Raw genomic sequence first — 26,988 nt, forward strand, 5'->3', positions numbered from 1 at the left:
TCAGTTGCACTGTGGCCCTGCTACATCACACTTGTGTTCATACTGCAAAAAAATCCGCAGATTACCTGCTGGATCTCCTTATTGTTTCGGAAAACAAATATAAGCTAAGATCTCCGCTCATTTACCAGCTTCGCATTCCTTATTGCCGTACAAATACTGGAGGAAGGGCCTTTGCTATTGATGCCCCCAGGGTCTGGAATGCTATCGCAAATAAACTCCAGCTTGGATCACTACCTGTGAGATCTTCACTCAAAACTGTTCTAGAGGAGTTGTACACCACTAGCTGCCACTGCTATTCAGTGGCCTGAAATCAAATCTATAGCTATAGATGACCAATGCGAAAAATTATCATGTATTTTGATTATAGTGTGCTGCTACTACTATTGTTACTCCTGCTATTATGGATTGACTCATGCAGCTAGCGAAGGATGCCTGGTTTAGTAATATATGTTATGTATGTGGCTATTGTAAACTTTCAATCACATTTCTCATGATCACTGTTACATTGTTTTTATAGCATCATTTTAGTAATTTCTAGAAAGGTTTAGTTTATCCCGATTTTTTGATGTAGTATAGAGTTATACGTAAAATTAGAATCTACATTGTATTATGATTGTTATTGTGATCTAACATCAAAATGGGATTTTTTTGCACATTTTTCTACGCAGCATAAACAAATGGTGCTTTTTCTGGAAGATTTTATTGTTTTTGTAGGGGATGTTTCAATTTGCGTATAGTAAATTTTTAATGTTTCTTGTAATTTTATTCTTTGTTGCGGTTGTAAACGAATCAAGAGCCGAATGGCTCACAGGGTTATTCCAAATAAATGAAACTGAACTGGTTTCGCTCCTATCAGAACTCATCAGTTACTCTGTGGCCCTGATGCATGACGCATGTGTTAATACTGGTTTATATTTAATTGGGATTCATCAGTTACACCGTGGGCCCTGCTACGCCACACGCGTGTCAACAACATCGGTCTCAACCCCATCGGAACTCATCAGTCGCTCCGTGGCCCCCGTGAATCCCAAGTTCTCGCGAGACTTCCCCCCCTCCCACCACCCCCACCGCGCTCTCGCGAGACTCGGCCGGCAGACATGGCGGCTCCGAATATGCTGAAGGTAAGCGAGTCGTCGCCGCGGCGGTAGACGGCGAGGGAGGGGGAAGCTCGCGGCGAACGGATCGCGGCCCCCCCCGGCGAACGCAGCCGGGGTGGTGGGGCTCGAGCTGCCCCGAGAGCTCCGCTGGGAACGATTCTCCGAGCGACGCGGGCGGGACGCGGCGGTGAATCGGCGGGCTTTGCTCGTTCGAACTAGTCGAGCCCGCGCGCGTCCCGGGCGCTAGGCCGCCATTGGCTGAACGTTGAAATGTGTTGGTTTTTGTAAATGATCCTGAGGTGCTTGAAAGTAAAAAAAAAAACTAATTTGCGTGATTGCGAGTATCGGAGCTCGCCGTTGGTGTTAGAGATCGAGCGCGTGCGCGCGTTGCCCGCTGCTTTGAAGAGGAGGCGGAGAGGTTTCATTTGTTGTTGTGGTCGTGATTTAGTCGTGACGTTACTTGAGTTGTATTGCGTAACGATTATACGAATACTAACAACTGAAATAGGTCACACAGTGGCCCGACTGCATCACACTCGTCTTGCTCTCATCAGGACTCATCAGTGACACCGTGGCCCTACTCATCAGTCACACCGTGGCCCTCCTGCATCTTACTTGTGTTCACACTACTAGTCTTGCTCTCATCAGGACTCATCAGTCACACCATGACCCTACTCATCAGTCACACCGTGGCCCTCCTGCATCACACTTGTGTTCACACTACTAGTCTTGCTCTCATCGGGACTCATCAGTGACACCGTGGCCCTACTGCATCACACTTGCAGGACAGCCTCACTGAGCCTCGAGGCTCTCTTATGGGAGTCGATTCCTGCGGTCCTTTACATTAAACAAGCTCGGGGGAGCGTTGTCCAACCTGCAGCTCTTGCGACTACCCTCGGACGCCTTCCCCCTGTTTTTCCGGCCTCCCTTTGCAAACACATCGCGAGGGCACACGCTGCACGCGCCTGCTGATGGACGCGATGATCGAAGTGTGGGGGTGCGCTCTGCGTTCGAGAGACGGGCGCGTGCACCACCTCCAGCTGTTACTTGTCGTCACGCGTATTCTTGCTATCGACCTCAACAGTGAATCTCGCTTAGATTTTGAAGAACGCTGGGGAAACCGAGTGGTGCAACACGAGACGACCATAATAATAATAAATACCTCAATCGAGACCCAAAATCGCTGACTTTGACATTCGTCGAAGACATCGGTGTGACCATCAATCGCAATCATAACATCAACTAGCCAATGCGCACATCTTCATAATTTGGATATTAAAGACAAAAGCCATCGTATTGCGACTGTCCATGCAACCCAAACTATGGACCATAAAGTAAACCACCGTAGTCTGCGCTCCTTTGATGGAGGAACAGCAAAACGACACAAACTCTCCTGAAGCCCTCTCGTGGCGAGCAGACCTCGACGTTGGCATTTAGCTCCTGAACATGTTATAATACTTCCTTCATTTTATATAGCATCATTCATACTGATAGCATCCCACAACGCATGTTGCCATGCACAAGAATACAATATAATTTGGATTTGGACTGAAATTGGTGGACACGGAGATTCAAGGGAATTTACTTTTTTTACTTGAAGCAGGAATCGCAAGAGGAGGGAATCGCGTAATGGTCTTTATTTTAATGCAACTGGCACACACACATTGCAATTTTTGACCAATTCATTTTTAATGAGCGATTTTCATGCATCAGGAAATCAGAATGCTCAGAGGAAACGCACCACTCGTTCGATCGAATAATGCTAAAATATTCTCCCACTCTTGGGTTCACAAAGCCACTTGCTGTGCTGTCATCCCCTGGCTGCTGAACAGTTTTGAGAGGGATTGAGAGTTTAAATAAATCTCACATTGACACACAAACCTTCGTCTTCAAAGTGCTGAGTTGTAGGTGGTGGGTGTAATTTGTCTGTTTATGCTCATATGACAACTATTTGTATTTAGCCAGATAAGGCCCACTGAGCTATATATCTCTTTTTTTAGAAGATACCAGGCCACAAATGATAGCTCAACGAAGTGGCTTATGGGGAAATGTATAACAGCCAAATACTCTAAACGCATGATGTTGATTCTAAATGTGGAGGGGAAAACCGGAGGACCCAGAGAAAAATCCACGCGACCGCTGAGAGAGAGAGAGACATGCAAACTCCAAATATACAGCAGGCGTCAGGGTCGGGATCGAACCCACAACCTGCATACCAGGCGAGGGAGTTAACATCTCGCCACAAACCGGGGCCCAATGGTAGCCCAGAGCCAACTGATTGGAATTCCACATTCTTGTGGTGGAGTAAGATTCTCAACAGAATTATCACTCAAGGCGTTCTGTACATTCCTGACTTTATTAGCCCTAGCCCGGTGGCACTGTGATCGATGCTCGAATTCATGTTGTGAGATCACACCTCAGGTGGGGTTGACTCAACTAATCATTATCCCACTGAGTTCAGTGTGGATCATCCTATAAATACACTTGGATCGTGACAAGAATGTGGAATTACCACCACTTGGTGCCACCAGTGGAAAGCACAGCTCCATATAGACACATTGACACATGTAAAAGTGACTAATTTGATCTATTGATTCTTTTATGCAAGGAATGCACATGCCCTCTTATAAATTGGTGGCCCGAGCTAGCGTTGTCATATTCTGCTTTCCCATGAAGGGAGCCTGTCGCATCCATAGGGCAACTACTGCAGACTTCCAATGAAGTTGTTCTCATTTGATCAAATCTCAGAGATATGATGTTAGGTTGAGTGAACCCCAAACTGGGATTTTAACTTGAGACGTTATTATTAGAGCACTTTAACCAAAGTGCCACCCGGACTGCCTGCCAAGTTATAATCATCCTCAGCCCTGATCAATCTACTACTGGATGAAGGCATTCCCATGCTTCTGCAATCTCACAGACCTGCATACCTGGCAACCCCTTATCAGTGCCTACCTTATTACAGACCAATTCAGACCTGATTGAGGTCGGCAACCTGCGGCTCCGGAGCTGCATGCTGCTCTTTAAGGACTGCTTCTTAACGTTATTCTCATGCATTGTAGCTTTCGATTTATTGATGTTTTTTATACCGAATTTGATAAAATGTGTATTTTTGTTTATTTGGTTGCCGACCCACGATGTATAGCACCTACACCTGAGCTGATTTTGTCACTGCATCCATGCAGTGGACATCCTTATCGTGCACGTTCCCTCCCTTGGTTGCTGCTCTGACGTTAAGTCCTGATCTCCGGCCATCGTACCTTGCAAGGACACGTTTTCTCCAAGCCCACTTTTCTTAACATTCAATATGATATCTCTCTCATTTGTGTATGTTCTGTAATCCACGCATGACTTTTTAATGCATCCTCAGTGCAATGCAGATGCGGTATCCGCCTCTGCTTGCTTCTTTGCGCACTTATCCAAGCTAAAAGTAAACTAAACTGTTTTTATTTTACCAGGTGAAACCCACTGAGCTATGTAGCTCTTTTTCAGAAGCAACCTGGCCGCAAATGATAGCTCATCGAAGTGACTTATCACGTGGACATTTATAGCAGCCAATACTCAAAACCGTTGTTGCATTGGCTGTTATATGAATCGTGTGTGTGTTTTTGTGTGTGGGGCAGGACAAGGGCTCCTTGCAGTTCGAGGACAAATGGGACGTGATGCGTCCTATCGTGTTGCGGCTGCTGCGGCAGGAGGCTGTGACGCGGCAGCAGTGGCAGGACCTCTTCATGTGAGTGGCGTCGCTGTGAGCACGAACACTGAGCCAGGGAACCAATAAGTGAAAGGGGCCTTGGTGAAGGGCCGGAGGTTGGGTTCCCTTCAGTTAGTATGGTTGTCCTTCCCCCGCACCTCCGATTAGCACGATTGGCTACGTACGGTGGCGAAAGAAGTTCAACATGCATTCTCGCTCATTTCGCATCCATCATATCAACTTAGATCAATGACTACGATGTGTCGGTTAGGGGGAGCGGGGGGCAGAGGCCCACCGCACACGGTCAGGATTGGTGCTTAACTCATCAGCTGTGCACGCCTCCTCTACCAGCCGAGACTGGAGCAGACGAGCAAGGCATTGTCTGACTTTCTCCGCAGACGCAGCTCATGTTCTGGGCCGCCACGAGATGGTCCCCACTAGCTGAGATTTGCTTTGCAGCGGTTGACACCTGTGCGGGGGAGGTTGAGGCATCGCCGTTGGTTGTTTTGTATCACACAAAATAATAATTGTTAGCCTCATTGTGTGTGTGCGCGTGCCTGTGTTTGGTTGTATATGTGTGTGTGTGGGGAGCGGTAGTGTAGCGGTTAGCGCGCTGCGCTACGAACCTGGCGACCCCAGTTCGATTACCACTCACAACACCAGTGACGATTATCTGAACCGGTCCTGGGCCTCCTCTAGATCGACTTAGCCTCAAATGAGTACCCGGTGAGGTGTGTAAACATCGCCACTAGGGAAACAAACAAAGGCGGCCGGGCGTGGTGCTGATCACCCACCCCCCACGTGCCGTTCCGGCCTTGAGAAGTGCTCGCTAACTACCCTTGCCCCAACAGTCTGTTCAGGCTATACGGGAGATCTTTGTCTCTGTGGCTGTTCTGTTTGTATGTAATGTACATGTGTGTGAACTCACACTCTGTGTGTACATGTTTGGTTGTATGTATGTATGTGTGGCTGTGCTGTGTGTATGTATGTACATGTGTGTGAACTCATGCTTTGTGTGTGTGGCTGTATACGTGTGTGTGGCCGTGCTGTGTCCTCACAGGGACGTGCACGCTGTATGTCTGTGGGACGACAAGGGCCCCTCCAAGGTCTACCAAGCGCTCAAGGAGGACATACTGGACTTCATCCGGCAAGCTCAGGCCGTAAGCGCTAAGTGTTAGTGTCGGCAGCACGGCTCCCAGATCTCCCATGCGAGGGATGCCACATCTGACATCATCGCCATTACTGTCTCCAGCGTGAGCATCTTTATCATCGGCGGCAGCATCAGTAGCGGTATTATTGTCATCAGCATAAGAAACTTTATCACAGTCGTATCAGCATCACCATCAGTATATGCAGCAGTAGCAGAATCATCATCATCATCAGCATCAACAACATCACCATATACCTCAGCATCAATATCAGCAGTAGCATCAGCATTCCCTCCGGGGTTTACAGAATTCAATTATCAATTCCTTGAGTCATGAAATCGATCTTCAAATCCAGATACATTTTAGCAACGGCCGAACCGATCGGTTCGCGCAAACGTTCCTTACGCACAGGGCACTCTCCAGCGTGAACCATAACGGCGCCACCTTTGGGCACCAGTGGCAGACATGGGACGTGCGGACCGTCTCGCACACACAGGGCTGCATTTAATTTGACGGTCAGAGATTTAGATACCTGTGGCAAACCAAGATTCACACTTTTTATTTGTTTTTAATCTTTTGTTTCCCACACGATTATTATCAATAACGCCAAAATAAAAAATCCGCGACAGGACGAGCACCACCTAGTGTGAGGTCCACGCTTGCTGCCGTTGTTTGCGGCAAGGAGAACCGGGTCCCCCGTCCGCTGTAACACCGCCGTGGCGTTTCGATCGCTCGGCAGCGTCGCTGACCGTCGCTCGACCCACGCGCGGAGATGCCGGTCGAGCGACTTGGTGTGTGTGGGTATCCCCCCCCTCCCCCATCTTTCCGAAGACGGTTCTGGCCAGCGTGGAAGAGCAGACCAAATACCCGCTGCAGGAGCTCTCTTAAGAGCGGCCTCTAGTGGAGGCCCTTATTGCCAGCAGTGGCGTTAGCAAGAAATTGCAGGGCTGTATCTTTATCTTTGCGAGAATGTCGATGACTGAATCAGTTTCTTATTCAGTTTGAACTTATTTACTTAAATTACTTTTACTGACTTGCTTAGCCTTCCTATACTTTACACTCTTCTATAGTTATTTGCATTGTTGTTGTCACTTTCTGACCCCTGCCTACTGGACATCTGCGAAAAAGAGCTTCATAGCTCATCCGATTTCTCCAGTCGAAGATTTTGATTCTGGGTGATGCTCGTTGCTCTGCACCCACAGCGCGTGCTCAGCCACCAGGATGACTCAGCACTGCTCAAGGCCTACATTGGGGAGTGGCGCAAGTTCTTCACGCAGTGCGACATCCTGCCCAAGCCCTTCTGCCAGCTGGAGGCGGCGCTGCTGGGCAAGCAGAGCACGGCTCGCAAGGCGAGCACCGAGGACAGCCTCGTGCGCAAGGTGCGTGCCCCCCACCCAACCCCCTCCCCGCTACCTCCTTGCGGGGGTCCTCCCCTTCTGTCCCCCCCCTCGCCCCGCCCCCCTTCCTCGCCCCCGCATCGCGATTGGTCGACGCTCATGTTTGCTCGAATTGTTTTGTGGCCGCGTGGTATTTCGTTCATTTAAAATCGGCTCTTGAATCGCCGATGTGTGTGGTGGTTCGTGATTCTTGAGTGTTGATTGTGTTGGATTTGTCATTGGATCACGTAGGCGTTCTCGATTTGTCGTAACTATATGATACTTCCCTTCTACGTGACTTTACCGAAAGAACCAAGAAGATATATGATAATGGTTTACTTTCGCCTGTGAACTAAGGACGTGGAGTGTAACCGATTTATTTCGATATAGATAGGTAAGAAGGGGTTATCCTGCTGGATAGTGCTTGTATGGGTGATCACCGTTCACAAAACGGGTGTTATAGGTTGCTCGGGGATAAGTTGTCAGCAGAGGGCAGTGCAGCAAAATCCATTATACTGTACTATGTGCAACTATCTGCCCCCCACCTTTACCAAACAGCGCTCACCAGCGCTGGGGAGGCCCTCATCCAGCAGTGAATTTACAAAGAGTTGTATAGGTATTTGTTTACTCTCAGCTGTTGGTCAAAACAAGCAAGACGGACCAAACTTTTTTAATCACAAACGGCTGAAACCCAGAACCAATCTTGAGGTTTTAGCATTGCAAGCACAGTGCGTGTCAGACCTGGCATTTGTGAAACCCATCGGAGGTATTCACCCAACCCAGGATTAGAACCTAAGTTTTCGACAACAGTTTCGCTTGATACTGCGTGAAGATCGGTTTTGCCATGGGTCTAGTCGTAACCGACGCACGTTGCATCTCTTCGCCGTCTCCCCCCCCCCCACGCTCCGCTGCACAGCTGATGCTGGACACGTGGAATGAATCCATCTTCTCCAACATCAAGGGGCGGCTCCAGGACAGCGCCATGAAACTCGTGCACTCGGAGCGCCTGGGCGAGGCCTTCGACTCGCAGCTCGTCATCGGCGTGCGCGAGTCCTACGGTGCGAGGAGGGAGAGCTGCGGCGTGGGTTACAGGAGAGTGGGTGGGAGAGAAAGAGATTGGGCGTGGGTTACAGGAACGTGGGTGGGAGAGATGGGAAGTGGGTTACAGGAGAGTGGGTGAGTGGGAGAGCTGGAAAAAAAGAGGTTGTGATGTTTTGGCAAAAAAGTGGGAAGTAGATTATTTGGTGAGGGGGAGAGCAAGTGAATGGTTGGGGAGTCGCATGGTCAGGGGATGGGACAGTGGGGGAATGTGGGCGAGTAAGAGCGAGCAGATGAGCGGCCTGGTTCTCGAGTGAGCCAGAGAACAAGTGGGCCACGTGGCCCAGTACAGGCACCACGGTGACCTCACCGCTGCTTGGTGGCAAATGTTGCGTGTGTGTGTATGCAGTCAACCTGTGTTCAAACGCCGAGGACCGGCTGCAGATTTACCGGGAGAACTTTGAGAAGGCGTACCTGGATGCCACCGACACGTTCTACCGCACCCAGGCGCCGGCGTACCTGCAGCAGAACGGCGTGCAGAACTTCATGAAATACGTGCGTTGTAATGTCGTGGGGGTTCCCCCGGTCACGCGGGGGGGATGGGGGGGCGGGGGGTTGTACGTGGGGGGTGCAATTTGGGTGCAGGACGAGTGCATTTCGCTGCACTTGTCACTTCTGTCAGCTCGAGCCCCACAGCCCAATGACAACTTATTTGTGCGTGGTGGTCGCCCATCCAAGCACTAGCCAACGGGCTTTCTTGCCTGCTTATAAACAGAGATCACAAATGTATGTATGTATGAATGCTGAACTTCTTTCGCACCATACATAGCCACCCGTGCTAATCGGAGGTGTGAGGGAAGGACAACAAAAAGCAGTTCTACAAATATTGTTTTCAGTATAAGATTTAAAAGTGCATATGTCCAGTGGCTTCCTAATATTGCAAGGAAGAGCGTTCAAGACGGCCGCAGAAGTGCATCACAATGAAGTGCCCTATACTGTCTGCTACTCCTTGTGACGTGTCTTCTAATGCGTGCTGCCCCCTTGTGTGTGTGCATGCGTGCGCGCGACTGCAGGCTGACGCCAAACTGAAAGAAGAGGAGCAGAGAGCGCTGCGATACCTGGAGACGCGGAAAGATTGCAACTCCGTGCAGGCGGTGAGTCCTGCGAGTGCCAGTTCATGGCAGCGAGGGTGGCGGTGCAGAGGTGGTGGTGCAGAGGTTGGCGATGCAGAAGTTGGTGGTGCAGAGGGTGGCGGTGCAGAGGCCGCACTTGTGCCTCAGCCAGAAGTGCCGAGGGTTTAAAAACCTTTATGTGTGGAGTTTGTATGTTTTCCCCATGTTCAGCATGGGTTTCCTCCGAGTTCTCTGTTTTTTTTCTTTTTCCATAGCTGAAAAAACACATGCAATGCAACTGTTATTGCGTGTGTGTGGCAGCTGCGCTACGAACCCGGTTTCCATTCCCGCTCACGGCCAAAACCAGTGACAATTATCTGAACCCAGTCCTGGGCCTAGGTTGACTCAGTCTCAATTTAGTACCTAGTGCGGTGTGTCGTAAATGTCACCACTAGGGAGACAAAGGCAGCCGCGGGGCGTGGTGCTGCTCACCCACTTCCTCGTGTGCCATGCCGGCCTTTATAGGTGCTACTCGCTAACAGCACTTTCCCTAACAGTATGTTAAAGCTTCACGGGGGATCTTTGTATTTGTTGTCAGCTGGTGGATTGCTGTGTCAACGCGCTCGTCACGTCCTTCAAGGAGACCATCCTGGCTGAGTGCTCGGGCATGATCAAAGCCAACGAGACAGAGAGTGAGTGCCAGACACACGTACATACACACACATACGGACGCACTGCGCTACCAACCCGGCGACGAATATCTGAACTGGTTCTGGGCCTCCCCTGCATCGACTCAGACTTAAACGAGTTCCTAGTTTTCCGTGTAAACATCAGCATTTGGGGACACAAATGTGGCCGGATGTGGTGCGCTTATTAACCCTTAACCCATTCCGAGACGTCTGCAGGTTGCAGGGTGGTGGGTGTCCCATTCACCGCTGAATCTCGGAATGCGCAAGCGGTTCAGCGTTAATTTTATTTAGAGAGGTGTAGCGCCGTTTTTATTAAATTGTGCTCACCGCAGAGAACCGTAGCCACACTAACGCACTCTACGATAGCCGGCGCCAAACTGCCACACGTCATCATCCTGCATGGCCTTATGGGAGCCTCGATACATCTTCCGATCTGAAGATGTACCGGTAAAGTTATTTTATTTTTTCTTCCGAATCGGGATAGAAATTGATGACGTACATGTACATCATCGGAATGGGAAAGGGTTAATACTGCACGTATAGCCCCACTAGTCTGTTCTCCCCTCGCATGTGTAGGTCTTCTCCGGGTGCTCCTGCTTCCTCTCACATGTATACACACTCACTAATTGGCTGAAAAATATTTAATACACAAATCACTGATCATTACGTTTAACGGCTGTATTGGGGATCGTTGTTTTTGTTTTGGGGCAAGTGCTGTAGAGAGCACCTATGAAGGCCGGCACAGCACACGTGGGGGTGGGTGGCCAGCACCACACCCGGCTGCCTTTGTCACCCTCGTGGCAATGTTTATCACATTACACCAGGTACTCATTTGAGGCTGAGTTGATGTGAGGCAGGCCCAGGACCGGTTCAGATATTCGTCACTGGTGTTGGACATGAGCGGGACTTTAATTCGGGTCACTGGGTTCATGGCGCAGCGACGCTAACCGCTACACTACCGCTCCCCACTGACCACCAGCCTGCGCTGATCAGCAGCGCATCAACCACTACACAATCTCTATGGGACCATAAAGAATGCTGTCTGGTGTAGTCCAATCACTTTCAAAGGCAATGCATATATTATCAGAGCATATTTGTTTGCATGTTTTGCCACATGAATGTGTTGTTATTGCAGACTTGATGCCTTGCAATAGATGTCTATTTGGTATTTAAACATCTAAACACCTCCTGCGCTATTGTTCTTATTTCACTACACAATCGCTCCCCCGACTCACACTCACACATCCATCCCTCCCTCCCCCATCCCCCTCTCCGCTCCCCCACTCCCCACAGAGCTTCAACTCATGTTCCAGCTGATGGACCGAGTTCCCGCAGGGATCGAACCCATGCTCAAGGATCTGGAGGAGCACATTGTGAGTGCCGGCCTGGCAGACATGGTGGCCACGGCCGAGTCCATCACCACGGTGAGCACCGGGCCCCTTCCTCGCCATCTGCTCGTAGCTCGGGCCTTGTCCCCCAGGCTCCTCCCGCGCTCGCTCGTGAGGTAGTTGTGTCTGCGACACCAGCGATGCGCGATGCCTTTCAGCCACAGCTCGCTCGTCTCCAGCGTAGATAACCCACCTGGCGGATGCTGAGCGAGCAGGAGAACGAGCGGCTCACAATCGGAAGGTTCCGAGTTCAATTCCAGGTTTGGGGTTGACGCAGCCCATCAGCGGTCCGCGGTCGGTAAAATAAGTACCACTTTTAGGGAAGTCAGAGGAATGTGGAATTTCAACCGCTGGCTCAGGGCTGTAGATGGGAGGTGGGCCGCCACCTCTGTTCACTTGAGCAGGAAGTCTCTTAGGCTTCGAGACACCGCTATCGCTTTGGGCCCAGACGCCTTCCTCCCCCGTAGTGGATATTTGCGAGCACGCGCACGTCGGTACGCCACTGGAGCTGTGCACTCTTAAATCTAGATGAAATTTTTTTTTTCCATAAAACTGCTTGTTGTGTTAAGTTGTCCTTCCCCCGCGCGTCCAATTAGCACGGTTGGCTACGTACGGTGCTAAAGAGGTTCAGCATACATGCAACGCATGGAGCGTTTTTTCAGCGGCATAAAAACGGATGCTTGTGCGTCAGAGAGAGACCTACGTCCTGTGGCCACATGAGGCCCCGACCACTTCACCCACGGCTCTCGATATCGCGTGATAGAGCCGCATGCTTTCCAGCTGGAAACTTTGCGTTACTAATTTTAGCGCCGTGCTCAAGAGGGCCTCTCTTGCGGTGATGCCTGCGACTGAAGTGAGTCTAAAATGTGTGGTTGCCCTCCAAATTCACCCTTCTATCGCTGCTGCTACCATGGTTACCATTCCCGTGAACTGCACTCATTCATTCCATCACCCTTGTTGAGGATTCGGTCTGACAGAGACTGACTGTTTCGTATCATCCACACTGCCTTTGAGAAACACATGGCAGGTCACGACTACCCACTAACCCACTCACTCACCCGCACACTCACCCACTCGCCACACTGCAGGTCACAACACTTATTTTTCTGCTTCGACCCTCACACTGCTGACCTTTGGAATTCCCTCCATCTTCTATTTTTCACCAAGATCTTGTAAAAACCTTGCTACAAACCCGGCGGGCGGAGTTCAATTCCCGCTCACAGCCAACATAGGTGACGATTATCTGAACCCAGTCCTGGGTCTCTATGAGGTCAATTCAGTCTCAAAAGAGTACCTGCTGCGGTGTGTAAATATTACCACTGGAGAGACAAAGGCGTTCTGGCGTGGTGCTGGCCACCCACCCCCTCGTGGCCTTGCCGGCATTCATAGGTGCCTCGCTAACAGCGCTTGTCCCAACAGTCTGTTAAGGCTACACGGGGTAATCTTTGTCTTTGCTTTTTGCAGGACTCTGAGAAGTACGTGGAGCAGCTGTTGATGCTCTTCCACCGTTTCAGCCGCCTGGTGAAGGACGCGTTCCGGGACGACCCGCGCTTCCTTACAGCCCGGGACAAGGTCAGTCATTCATTCACTCTCAAGTCATTCATTCAAATCTCGCTATAATTATAGACACTCCTCGTATCAACGGACTCTGACTTTGTTGTCAAATGATTGCATGGTGATGCTTGTGTATCCAGGTAAACCTCACTGAGTCTCACGACTCTTTTGTTGCAGGAGGGTCCTGCCAAGTTTGGACTGTGAGTTGATCGATACGTCGTCTATGACCAAACGACCTCGGATGCACCCGATCTCGTTACATCTCGGAAGCTAAGCAGGGGTTGTGCCTAGATAGTGCCTGGTGGGGTGACCACCATGCATAACACGTGCTATATGGCTATGTGGTGGCCACCAGATGGGCAGTACAGCAAAATGCATTATTGTGCTGCATACTTGTGCTGCGCTTCCATGTCCATCCTCTGTGCCTTAAACCCGCACCGACCGACGTGGTGAAGACCTCGTGCAGCAGTGGATCGACAGTAGGGCTGGACATGTCTACATCGACGTCTCTCTACGGTGGCTGTCAGTCATTGGTTTATTTATTCTCAGAGAGCCTCGCGTCTCCCGTTAGCTGCAGTCCCCCGAGAGCACTTCCTCGCCCTCTCTCTCTTCCTCCCTCTCGCTCTGCCCCTGTAGGCCTACAAGGCGGTGGTGAACGACGCCACCATCTTCAAGCTGGAGCTGCCCAGCAAACAGAAAGGGTGAGGGAGCCGCAGGCAGTCTCAGTGTGTCCTCTGGGACTTGTGGAAGGCAACTACAGCAAAAGCTTTGCTATCCGGCATTCGGTTATCAGAGAGTTATACTCATGGTTCACCACTTTTTTCTAAGCACCTAAAACTTTTCCAGAAGGAAACTGAGCCTATATTTGAACTATGATATATACAGGAGGTGGTGGGTTTGATCCCGACCCTGACGCCTGCTATATATCTCCACGTGGTGGTCGCGTGGATTTTTCTCCGGGTCTTCCGGTTTTTCTTTCCACATTAAAAACATGCGTTGAGAGTATTTGTCTGCTATAAATTAATAAAAATAGTTTAGTTTACTATAGACTCGTCTATTGCTGTCTGGATGAGGTTTGGGGGTGGTTTAGGTGATTCTCAGTGGCCACGTCCAACCATTGAGCCAGAACCTTTGAGGTCCTGCGTTTGAATGCACTGAGTGTATCTCTCAGCAGATCCATAAAGGCTGTGTCGAAGCCGATGGGATGGCATCTCTTGAGATATCTTGTTCAGGTCTAGGTGTGTGTCTCATTGGTGGGTTCATCATGATCATGGTCGGGCTGCTGAGCCAGCACCACTAGGATCCTGCAGTCCCAGGCGTGGCTCTGCACGTCTCTCTCCATTGTGTCAATTGACTGCTGGATGATGGCCTGAAAGAAAAACACTCCTTCATAATGAATTGGCTGAACGTTCTAACGCAGGACCCATCTGAAGAGAGTCTTGATACTCGGCGAAGCTTTCCCAGATATAATAAATAAGGTTAACAAGTACCTCTTCACGCCGTGTGGGTCGTGGGGGTTATTTGACCTCGCTTATTGCAGTTCAGTTGTGGATTGGTGATGGCTTTTGGGGGTTCACAATGGCTGTGTCGGCACCGGTGCCGAGAGCGCGGCTCCCCGCTTTTCTTGAGCGCAGTCCCCCAGGTACTTGCGGACTTGAGGACTCGGGTATTCGCGTGACTCGTGTGGCTCGTGTAACGCCGCACGCGTGGCCGGTGCCCCAGGCTCAGCTCCAAGACGCAGCCCGAGAGCAAGTGCCCCGAGCTGCTGGCGAACTACTGCGACATGCTGCTGCGCAAGACTCCGCTCAGCAAGAAGCTCACGTCCGAGGAGATCGACGCCAAGCTCAGAGAAGTGGTGAGGAGCGTGGTGGCGGTGGGGACCGGGCAGGGGTCGGGCTAGGGTCACGTGAGGGCCGGGTGGGGGCCGAGTGGGGGCCGGGTGAGGGCTGGTTGGGGGCCGGGCGGGGGGCTAAGTGGGGGCCGGCTGGGGGCCTGGGGGCCAGGCAGGAGGGGGCCGGGCGGCCTGTCTCTCACGTAAAACTATTAAACAATTTTTTATTTTACCAGCTAAGGCCCACTGAGTTATGTGGCTCTTGTTCAAAAGCCACCTGGCCACAAATGTGATAGCTAAATGAAGTGGCCTATGATGTGGAAATCTATAGCAGCCATATAAACGTAAACCCTCTCACATTCAAATGCCCTCTACACTCTCCTCTCGCGCTGATTCACTCTCCGCCCTCTTTCTCTCTCTGACTCACCCCTCTTCCCCTGACTCACTCTCTTCTCCATGTTCAGGCTCAAAACCGTTTCACCCATAAGATCTGATGCTCAAGACGTATTTGGGCCGATTTAGCCACAGGCACCACCTACGCCCATGTCTACAAAACGGAAGCGTGTGGTTTTTGCAGATTGCATGGTCTTGTTATTTCAGCTGTAGTTAAACCCGTAGGCAGCCGCATGCTACGCGGACACAAGGATGAGTGGGGTGCGAGCGTGGAGATGCAGGGATGGGGGGTGTCGTGGCGGGGCTGGCGTTTGGGTAATGGGCTGCCCCCTCTTGCCTCTGCCCACAGCTGCTGGTGCTGAAGTACGTGCAGAACAAGGACGTGTTCATGCGCTACCATAAGGCACATCTGACGCGACGGCTCATCCTCGACATCTCGGCTGACAGCGAGACCGAGGAGAACATGGTGGAGTGGCTGAGGGTGAGCACTTGTCCACCCGCTCACTCACCCGCCCGCTCACACCCCCCCGCCCACCTGCTCTCCTCCCCATGGTGATGTCGTTAAGAGATAGATAAGGAAGAGAGCGGTGAGAGAGCTGTATATACGAGTTACAGTTGAGTGGCCACGTGTACAGCTGGTGCATTGAGAGGTTTGTTCAGTTTATATCTCAGGAGTGTTTTGCTTTCTATAAGAGACACCGGAGTGCCCGGAGCGAACACAAGCATATGAGGGGATAACGTACAAAAGCTCTGCATATCCGGGATCACGAACTAACTTGCTGTACTGCCATCTACAGTCCGCCCCGCATCCCAGCAGGTTTGAGAATTTCGCAGTCTCCATGACCCACTAATCCTTGCTTCCCCGAGCGCTGGGTCACTACCCGAGGCCTGTGTGCCATGGGGCTGGGGTCAGACACCCACGGCCCACGACTTCACACGACTTCGTGTCTCGCTTCAAAGCGGCCCCCAAGCGATATTTATATCCGTCACAGCAAGCACCTTGGCCACGCACCAATCCGGTGCCAGAAGGGAATACTTTCAACTCCCGTTTACTTATTTAAGGGGTGCCATGGTGACGAGATGTCATCTTCCTCGCCTGGTATGCAGAGAGTCGGTGGTTCGATCCTGACCTGCTGTTTATCTGTAGTTTGCGTGTTCTCCCCGTGGTCACGTGGATTTTTTCTCCGTGTCCGGTTTTTTCCTCCACATTTAGAAACGTGCGTCTATATTATTTCGATTGTGATATCTTTACCTTTCCTCTACTTTGCAAGCCTATCGTGCTATTGTATTGTTTATTGTTGTAACGTTCTGACCTCCCCCTACTAGACATCTTCATAGCTCATCGAATTCCTCCAGTATAAATAAACATTCCGATTCTGAAGTAATTCTGACTTGTGTCACCGGCAAGAGGCCCCTGCGTTGGCAGAAGCGACTTGAGCCGAAGGGTGCTTTGGAGGTCACGTGTGGCCCTCGGCAAAGGAGGAGGAGGGGCCGCCCGACTGCAGGTGCTGTCCCCCCAAGCGGGCCCAGTAACCGACCCTCCCCCGCGTCTCCGCCGCTCGCAGGAGGTGGGGATGCCCGCCGACTACGTGAACAAGCTGGCGCGCATGTTCCAGGATATCAAGGTGTCGGAGGACCTCAACCAGGCTTTCAAGGAGATGCACAAGAACAACAAGCTGGCCATGGCCGGTACGCCGCTCTGCCTGGGGAGGGGAGGGAGGGGGGCGCTGGGAAGACGAAGGCAGAGAGACCCAGTGGGGATCTGTACACCACGTGGCGATCAGTGAACGCAGTAGTACGTTTATAATAGTGAGCTTGCTGTAAACGTGAGAGTACGTTATGTGTAATGCGTAGTCCATGTTTTATTGTGTGCAACGTATGAAATATGTAGGTGATAGGGGAGGGGGGTGATAGGGGAAGGGTGGCGGGGAAGCCGTGGTTTTGTCGTACGAGCTGTGGCATCTGAGCCAAGAGCAAGTGGGCGGATGATCGAGCGAGCGAGCAAACGAGGTGGCAGAGTAACGGCGCACCGATTAAATCCATTCCCCAAAGCGTCGATGACCCCAATTGAGGGAATGAGTAAATATATGCGCGAATGAGTAAAAAGGACATGCGAATGATCGAACGAGCAAACGAGCGAGCGAGCAGGTGAATGAAGCGTGTTGCTCTCCTCCACAGACTCGGTGAACATCAAGATCCTGAACGCGGGCGCGTGGTCGCGCAGCTCGGAGAAGATGTTCGTGTCGCTGCCCACGGAGCTGGAGGATCTGATCCCTGAGGTGGAGGAGTTCTACAAGAAGAGCCACAGCGGCCGCAAGCTGCACTGGCACCACCTCATGTCCAACGGCATTGTGAGTCCCGCTCGCACGTGCGTACAAGACAAAGAACCCCCGTATAACCTGAACAGACTGTTGGGGCAAGTGCTGTTAGCGAGCACCTATGAAGGCTGGCACGGCACACGAGGGGGTGGGTGGGCAGCACCACGCCCGACCGCCTTTTTCTCCCTAGTGGCAATGTTTACACACCTCACCAGGTACTCATTTGAGGTTGAGTCGAACTAGGGGAGGCCCAGGACCGGTTCAGATAATCGTCACTGGTGTTGACCGTGAGCAGGAATCGAACCTGGGTCCCCGGTTTCATAGCGCAGTGCGCTAACCGCTGGACTACCGCTCCCCACAACAATAACCGCCATTCTCCACTAAGTGGTGGTGACGTCACCACACGCACACACACAAACACACGTTCATACAGGGGTGGCCCGCCCTCCACAGGCCCCACCACATGACAACCACAGAACGGCTTCTTCCTCAAACGACCATGGGGCGGTGCTCCATCCTCTTGCCTCTGCAAGGCTGAGGCCAGCCTCTCTGCAATTCCACATTCCCGTGCCGGTTGAGCTCCCCTGCCCTGCCCGGCACTGGCCCCCACTCCGCAGCCACTGAACGATCCGTTAACATCAGGGCGCCCAGTGCAGTGGAAATCGATGCTGTGGCTCAATGTAGACTCTTTAGAAGGGTGAAGCTCACCACCTAAAGCCAGTGGGGGAGGCCGATTAATTACACACAGCAGAGGCACAGAGCAGCGAGCGTACAGCAACCTTTACATTGCGTGTACGCTCCACTGTGGCTGTTTATTCATTCAGCCATTCATTTATATTATTATACAGCCGATTGTCAATCCACTGCTGGATGAAGGCCTCTTCCACGCGGCGGGTCGGTCATGGGGGTTATTGGACCCCTTTTCACCACGCCGGTCCGTACGGGGCTGGTGAAGCGAGGATCCCAGCAAAGGTTTGGACATCCCTCGCCACTGATGTTAGCCGCTTCACCATGTTTGCCCCATTGAGTTCCACTTGCTTGTCGACTCAGATCACGTTCAAGAACGAGGTTGGGCAATACGACCTGGAGGTGACAACGTTCCAGCTCGCCATCCTCTTCGCGTGGAACCAGCGGCAGCGCGACCGCATCAGCTTTGAGAACCTGCGCCTTGCCACCGAGCTGCCCGACGCCGAACTCCGGCGCACGCTCTGGGTAGGCGCCCTCACCTGCCGGGTCGTCCACTCGCTCATCCGCTAAATCGTCCACTCGCTCATCCGCTAAATCGTCCACTCGCTCATCCACTCGCCCGCTCGCTCGCCCGCGTTCACTCGTTCGCCCACTCGTCCACCCACTTGTCCACCCGCTTGTCTACCGACTTAATTCGTACGCAACCACTCATTCCATATTTATCAATCAGCCATTATTTATAATAAGTAAGGAGATGATACACCACCTTCCCACGTCTGTTTCTCCAAGTAAAACGAATCGACATTCAATGTCTCCAAAACAAATATGGATCACTCACTGTCTCATGAGCAGAGCCAGAATGTTGAAATCAGTGCAGATATTAGAAAGCCGTGTGGCTGATGGGATGTGCAAAAAACACGGTGCGACAGATATGGGAGGAGGCGTGTGGTCTGATTATATTATTTAGTTACTTATATAATACTAATTTCATACTTGCTTCATTCTTATAGTGCAGGGTTATCATCACAAAGGCGCTGCTGGGTTTCACAGACGCAGTCTGCAGTCGTTTCGCAGTAAGGCGGCGATGTTGCTGAGTGTGATTCCAATTGAGTGATTTGCAGGTCATTTTTCGAATTTAGCAACTTTAAACAATTTAGCAACTTTAGACGTCGAAGCGCAGGGCTCCCCTCCCCAAAGTTTGGGGCTCGGAGCAGTTGCCCAGATTCTCCGTACACTCCGGGACATCTGTGCCTGGCTGTGCTCCCCCCCCACCCCCCAGTCTCTGGTGGCGTTCCCCAAGCTGAAGCGGCAGCCGCTGCTGTACGAGCCCACGGCCGTGTCGCCCAAGGACTTCACGGAGGGAACCATCTTCTGGGTCAACCAAGAGTTTGCGCTCATGTGCGTACGAGTGAGGCACACCCAGCGCGATGCACCCTGCGGAATACATCCAGTGCAATTCACCCAGTGCGATGCACCCAGCGCGATACAACCTGCAGAATTCACCCTGCAGAACACACCCAGCTAATGCACCCTGCAGAACACACTCAGCACGATGCACCCTGTGGAATACATCCAGTGCGATACACGACACATGATACATGATGCACAATAATTCTAAGTCTCCACATTACAATGGCATTCTGCAGTCTCTGCCTTGTACGGCACTCTTCAAGATAGCATAACCTCAGAGCGCTTTGCGTAAACATGTAAATAATACAAATAATAAAACATTGTAAATGCAGTAGAAACCCTGGATAGCTGGATTTCACATTGTGCCCACACCAGGTCGGCTAAATAACATAATCTAAAATGTGAATGAGATGCAGATTTAAAGTACATGCTATATACTTGTACATTGTGTGATGTGTACGATTGTAAAATGTATAGTTTAAGTAGACTACGTACTTAAAGCAATACGTTAGTGGTGGGGTACGGGGGAGGGGTGGTGGGGGATGGGTGGTAGGGGATGAGGGGGGGGGGATGGGGGGACCACGTGCTCGTCCCTTCCCTGCTCTCACGTGACCCCACTTGCCCTCTGTTACGGTCACTCATTCCTCGGTCCTTGTGTGTCCTTGCCATCTAAATCGCTCGATTTTTTAACTGTTATAGAGTGCCTTGAGCTAGCGCCCTGAGCTAAGGCACTCTATAAATATAAAATAAGATAGCATGCTGTTAGTAGTTTTTTTTTTGGTCTGTACAATATCACACACGCACTAATATACTCATGTTAACGAGGTTTTGGAGCTAGCCAGACCTGTGCGTAACGGTGTGTGTGTGTGTGTGTGCGTAATGGGGTGTGTGTGCATAACGACGTGTGTGTGTGCGTAACAGTGTGTGTGTGTGTAACGGTGTGTGTGTGTGCGCGTAACGGTGTGTGTGTGCATAACGACGTGTGTGTAACGGTGTGTGCATAACGGCGTGTGTGTGTGTGTAACGTTGCCCGTGCGTAACGGTGTGTGTGACGGCGTGTGTGTGTGTAACGGTGTGTGTGTGTGTAACGGCGTGTGTGTGTGTAAGGATGTGTGTGTGCGTAACGGTGTGTGTAACGGTGTGTGTGTGTGTAAGGATGTGTGTGTGCGTAACGGTGTGTGTGTGTAACGGCATGTGTGTGTGTCGCTCGTCGATCCCGCTGCAGCAAGAACGGGAAGGTGCAGAAGCGCGGAAAAATCAACCTGATTGGGCGACTGCAGCTGACGACGGAGCGCAGCCGCGACGAGGAGAACGAGGGCATCGTGCAGCTGAGGATCCTGCGCACGCAGGTGTGCGCACACAAAGACAAAGGTCCCCCGTGTAGCCTCCACGAGCTGTTGGGGCAAGGTGCTGTTAGTGAGCACCGATGAAGGCCGGCACGGCGCACAGCGGGGTGGGTGGGCGGCACCACGCCCGGCCGCCTTTGTCTCTCCAGTTTTACACACCCCCACCAGGTACCAATATAAGGCTGTGTCGACCTAGGGGAGGCCCAGAACCGATTGATATATTCGTCACTGATGTCGGCTTTGAGTGGGATTCAAACGCAGGTCAAAAGGGGTTTGTAGCGCAGTGTGCAAACCACTGCACCACCACTCCACGTACACAAAGACAAAGATCCCCCGTATAGTCTTAACAGACTTTTGAAGCAAGTGCTGTTTAGCGAGCACCGATGAAGGCCGGCACAGTACACGAGGGGGTGGGTGACCAGCACCACACTCGACCGCCTTTGTCTCCCCAGTGGCGATGTTTACACGAGGGGAGGCCCTGGAGCAGTTCATACAATCGTCACTGGGGTTGTTGGCCGTGAGCGGGAACCGAACTCGGGTGGCCAAGTTCGTAGCACAGTGCTAACCGCTAGGCCACCGCTTCCCCCAAACACACACACGTTGACCTACACACCTGTGTGCGCGCGTGTTTGCGTGTCGCCCCCTCGTCGCGCAGGAGGCCATCATACAGATCATGAAGATGCGCAAGAAGATTTCGAACGCGCAGCTGCAGACGGAGCTGGTGGAGATCCTCAAGAACATGTTCTTCCCGCAGAAGAAGATGATCAAGGAGCAGATCGAGTGGCTCATCGACCACAAGTACATTCGCCGCGACGAGGACAGCATCAACACGTTCATGTACGTGGCGTGAGCGTGCCACCACGCCCGCGCTCTCGGTCCCTCCGCGCCCAGATGTTTCCCTCGGGGCGCCGGCGCTTGTTGCAACGCTCGAACACACGGGAAAGGTTCACGCCGTGGCAGGGGGGTGGGGGAATGAGCGCCGAGCCGGCGAGCGGCGAGGAGGCGCGTCGTTGTGTTTTTCGTTTCACCGCGGTGCTTTGGGCTGGCCGGCTGTGGGCGCCGGCGGCCGTGAATTTTCCGTTCGTTGCGAGAATTACGAGAGAAAAAAAAGGTAAATTTTGTCGTGAGCACCGGATGCTGTTGGAGAGAGGCTCACCGGCCTAAGAATTGTTGACTGAAGGACCGCTGCCAGCTTTTGTGTGTGTGTGCACGTTTTTTTGTTTCGTTTGCAAATGCGAAGTATCAGAAAATGACAAAACTCGTGGAGGTGGCTGTTAGAAGTGGTTGGTTCTCTCCGGGCTGCAGGATACAAGCGAGGAAAAACCGTGGCGTGTTCTCGCTTCTTTGCAGCGCGCAGAGCGGAGAGGCTGTCAGGGCTGCAGAGGCTCCGGCACGGTTCGTTTTGGGTTAAGGAGACATAGGAGTTGCCTGCGGGCAGCAGGACAGGCAATCGGTCTCTGCAGTGGGTCTTTGTTGTTATTTTATGGGTGCACGTGGCTTAACATTTGGTGAGCCGTCCAATATCGCTGAACATCGTTTCGAAGTTGCGCCGATATAACTTCACACAGGCTGCAAAGGACCCCCAGAAGGGACTTGGCGGTGCAGCGACGCAGCCTGCCGCTCGCCGTCCGCCACGGGGGGCGACGGAAGTTGCCGCCGCGCTAGCAAGGACGTCGTGCCCTGGAGAAAAAACACGCAAAGTGTACATTGGCAATACAGATGGGTCGAGTATTTAAGATGTCGTTGCGACGAGGCCCTGGTGGTGGCGTGGTTTTGAGCGAGCGAGGCCGATAGCCCGCTCCGCGGGAACCGGCTTCTCAGTCCGGATGCGAGGAGGAAAGTCTCTGACCGGCTCTTGCACAACTGCAGTTATATCGGTACTTTTTTTTCTGGCTGAGTCGACCTTAGGGATGCTTCTTGTCAAATGCAGAGGAACACTCGAGAGAGTTCTCATTTTTCGCGATGTTTATGTCGTTTATTTATCTGGGGGAAAGCCTCGTCGAGCCTCAAGACACTTCCTGGGAGGGTTCTGTATCAGAATTCGTGGGCTCGCATGTTGGGGGGAAATCCGAGTACCTGGAGAAATCCCACCACACATACAAGCAAAAAACTCTGCACAGACATATCTGGAACCAACATGCTGTACACTAATACCATCTGCTGGACATCTGGCAGCTTGTGATAGGAACGGTGCACTAAACACAGGCTCCGTGATTTGCGGCTTGCGTCTGCGCGAATGTGGGGCGTTGGGCGATTGCAGGGGTTTCCTTTGCTCAGCTGACTGGTTTCCCATCGACCGCCCGCTCCACTTTGCCTGGGACACAAACGTCAAACTCGCGATTGTTGGCTCCACGGGGCTCACTGGATGACCGTCTCAAGTCAAACGTGTTCGAGTGGAGACGTAAAAAGGAATTGCCTGAGAGTGGGCACTGTTTTTTTTTATAGATATACTGGGCACGTAACATTTCACCCGCCACAATCGATTCTTATGCTCATGGTACATGCATCGAATCGTGCGCGTTAGGAATGCATTACATGTGTTTATATCCACTGTCGATTCGGTGTGCACGAGGGCAAAAATAATCCGTCTTGGGAATTAAATCTTTACCCTCCCCCCCCCCCCCCCCCGATTCGTGACAATTTGTAGAATCGTGGGAGGGGGTGAATCGCTGCATCCGTGTTCTGTGTTGTGTCCACGTACGCACTGCTCAGCACTTGGGTGAATACTCGTTGTTTTGCAATGCATGCTCTTTCAAGGTTTACGCAATTCTTGATTTGGTTTTTGTTTCGTTGTGATTTCCACCGTGACTGGTTTGGAGGCCGGTGCAACGTGTGGCACCGTGGCGACCACCTTGACATTTGGTACGGGTTGTCGCGAGGCACTCTGGGGGTTGACAGGTCACGTCGAGACATCTTCAAGTCTCCGCGCTTTCCCCTTTTCTCCCGCTCCGCCAAGCCCATGGTCAGGGCTTCACCATTTTCCAGTGTTTCTCATTTTGCGTAAAATAAATTTTTGTTCATCGTATGCCGATGGGCGATTGGTAAACGTGTGAAGCCGAGCTCGCGCACTGGCTGTTTCACGATTGCAATTCCACCGAGAGGTAGTTTAATTTGTGCGCTGATGTGAAACGATTCCCGCCAGGGAAACTCGTGATGAGCCAGAGGCGGCGCTGCGGTCAGAGCACTCCAGTCACGAGGTTTGCCAATTCAACTCGCGGTTGTGGATTTATTCGACGCGTCGTTCCTCCGCGTCGATATAACGAGAAAGAAATCAACAGTGGTCGTAATAAAGAGGCTGGCACCTGCCACGGGAATGTGGAATGCCCATCACCGGCTCGGGACTAATGCTGTTATCATTTGTTTCTGCAGCGCTTTCATGTACAAAGTGCTTGGGAATTTTTGATCGAGTTTAAAATCCAAACAAAATGGGAGATGGGTTAGCGCCGGACTCCGCAGCGAGCGAGGCGACATTGGCTTGGAGAGCGCCTCCCAGAGCTCACCGGTGGCGCTGCGTGGAATTCATGCCCCCCCAGTCGCCCCCCCAGTTGCCCCCCTCACAAAACAACTCAGTCATGGTGGCCAGCAGCGACGGACGGCCCTTGTTGGCCAGTGTTCACTTTTGATTCGTTTGCGAAAGCGGCAGTTTTTAATTTGGCAGTGCCGACGTGCGACTTGCCACGGAGTGTTAAATGATCGTCGCGTGCATGTGCAGATATATACCCTCTTTGTTGTTCTGGTTACAAATGAGGTTATGGTTGCTCAAAGTAAGTTTTTTTCCCGCCTACCTAAAATGACACGTTAAAAAAAAAGTCCCCGGGCATCAAGACGGCGAGGGTCCACTTTGTGGCGGCACATTTATATTAAGCGATCTAACTAAAAAAAATCTATATTATGGATTGGTATTGGAAGCTCACAAGGAGGTCTGCGTCAGGCCCGGCTCCTCACAGATGGGAGGCCAGTAGAGCCGCTGTGTTGGACCACCTTCACAGTGACCCACCGCGCATAAGCGTGAACTTTGGTGATGCCAAAGAGACATTTGGAGGAGCAGGGCGCACCACCCCACTACCCTGAAGCACCAATCCTGGCTCGTGCATTCCCTGCTGCTATGTTCACGCGCGCTGCCGGAAGGGTGTGTTCTCGTGCAGGCAATGCCTCGTTTCCACAACAGCAGCAGCACCAGGGCCTGTGTCCCATGTCCCCATGAGGGTCTGTTGGCTCAGCACCCCCCCCCACCCATGCCCTACCTATCCCCCCTCCTCTTTTAGCTGTTGGAGGCTGGGGTCAGAAAGTGATCTAAACACAGCATGTTGTTGGTGTGGTCGGGTTAATATTTATTCTATTGAGAATCTCGTGATGGCCCAGAAACGTAGTTCTGCACCTAATGGTCAGAGCTTCCTGCATCGTAGTTTTGCACCTGGTGGCCAGAGCTGGCTGCCGTGGAAACACAGGCCTGGCTCTAGCACAGAGAGCGCAGCTCCCATTGATCGTGGGGGATGCACTGTGTGGGGTCCACTGCCTCGTAACAGCTCTGTGCCGCTGCTGCTTTTAATGGGAATTGTCAAATCGCCAGAGTACATTAGAAGGCCAGTCTCACCCTGCTCACATTAACCCTTGTTTGCCCAGGACAGAGTAACAGAAAATGCTGCCCTCTGTATATCTGTCTTTGAATGCCTAATACAACTGGTAGCTACCTGAAATAAAACAATACAAAATATTCTGAGAGTGTTAAGCAACAAGTCAATTATACACGGCCAAAGTGTGTCCCTGGTCAAACAATGAAGCGGTGCTCATCTTGGTGGCTCTGGAACAGTGGTGACATTCCACATTCTCCTGGCAGAGGCCAGTCTTTCCATAGCACAACCACAGTTTACTGTCCAACAAAGTGGTGCCCTTTTTCATCCACCCTGGAGAGATTAATGGCAATGGTGATGATGATGATGGCCTTCTGAATGTGACCCAAGCGCTCTTCCACAGAGTGACACCGCCAGATCTAATATCCCAGTTTGTGAGTTATTGGCATAGGCTCGTGCAAGGGAAACACGACTTTGTTTATAGCTTCGCCGTGCATTAACTGTCCATGATGCAGTAACTCCCCACCATGTGTTTGTGTTAATGCATTGGTGGCATGCACTTAAAATAAGATGACCCTTCTAGAGACACAAACGGCTCGTGTGTAAATTTTGATTTAAAGCTTTCGTGACAGCAGGGATTCATTTTCTTGGTTCTTTCGGTAAAGTCACGTAGAAGGGAAGTAATAAAAATAAAACATAATAAAATTATTCTCACGACATTTCGGCCACAACGCAAGCAGCCGTCCTCAGGTGAAAACCAGGTCCGTCGAGGCGACAGAGTCGTGTGCTGTTTCATTCAGACTGTCGCCTCGACGGACCTGGTTTTCACCTGAGGACGGCTGCTTGCGTTGTGGCCGAAACGTCGTGAGAATAATTTTATTATGTTTTATTATTTTATTACTTCCCTTCTACGTGACTTTACCGAAAGAACCAAGAAGGCTCGTGTGTAGTTAGGTGTGTCCCCCATCACTGAAGCTTGTCAATGAGAAAAAAAACCTTTCAATTTACGCATAAGGTGCGTTGCATCACGGCTGTCAAATGATGTCACGGTGAGGTGGCTGCTGTCCGTAATCGACACGTCAACGCGGCGAATTCGCAGAGCTACAACAAAGTACGTGGCCGCGTGGGATTGCGCTAACGGAGCTTCAGGCTCGTGTCGAACACAAACGCCCGGTCGTGTTGCGACAAGGCGAGAGCGGTGTTTGTCTTTAGTGTTCTTCTTGAATGTGATTTTGGACTTCTCCCACCCAGCAGAACGGGGCATTCATTGGCCTGGCCCTCGTGACCACAACGGGAGGGGGGTGCCCGCTAACTCTAATGCACGCCGTGGGTATGC

General features: G+C 51.7%; 1 protein-coding gene across 1 annotated transcript; it reads left to right on the forward strand.

The window, feature by feature from the left end:
* The first annotated feature begins 1,062 nt into the window (after nucleotides 1-1,062).
* CUL5 (cullin 5) lies at nucleotides 1,063-25,795 on the forward strand. Its single transcript, XM_061571898.1, has 19 exons — nucleotides 1,063-1,121; nucleotides 4,721-4,830; nucleotides 5,852-5,951; nucleotides 7,142-7,318; nucleotides 8,232-8,373; nucleotides 8,763-8,908; nucleotides 9,427-9,507; nucleotides 10,064-10,157; nucleotides 11,448-11,578; nucleotides 13,007-13,114; nucleotides 13,733-13,797; nucleotides 14,819-14,951; nucleotides 15,670-15,801; nucleotides 16,886-17,009; nucleotides 17,499-17,671; nucleotides 18,689-18,850; nucleotides 19,605-19,723; nucleotides 20,961-21,084; nucleotides 21,737-25,795. Exons 1-19 carry the CDS (start codon nucleotides 1,098-1,100, stop codon nucleotides 21,929-21,931), a joined length of 2,340 nt encoding a protein of 779 aa, XP_061427882.1. The 5' UTR covers nucleotides 1,063-1,097; the 3' UTR covers nucleotides 21,932-25,795.
* Nucleotides 25,796-26,988: the final 1,193 nt, after the last annotated feature.

Source organism: Lethenteron reissneri, chromosome 6 (genome assembly GCF_015708825.2).
Source record: "Lethenteron reissneri isolate LAM-NWPU_2019-01 chromosome 6, ASM1570882v1, whole genome shotgun sequence".
Classification (NCBI taxonomy): Eukaryota; Metazoa; Chordata; class Hyperoartia; order Petromyzontiformes; family Petromyzontidae; genus Lethenteron; species Lethenteron reissneri.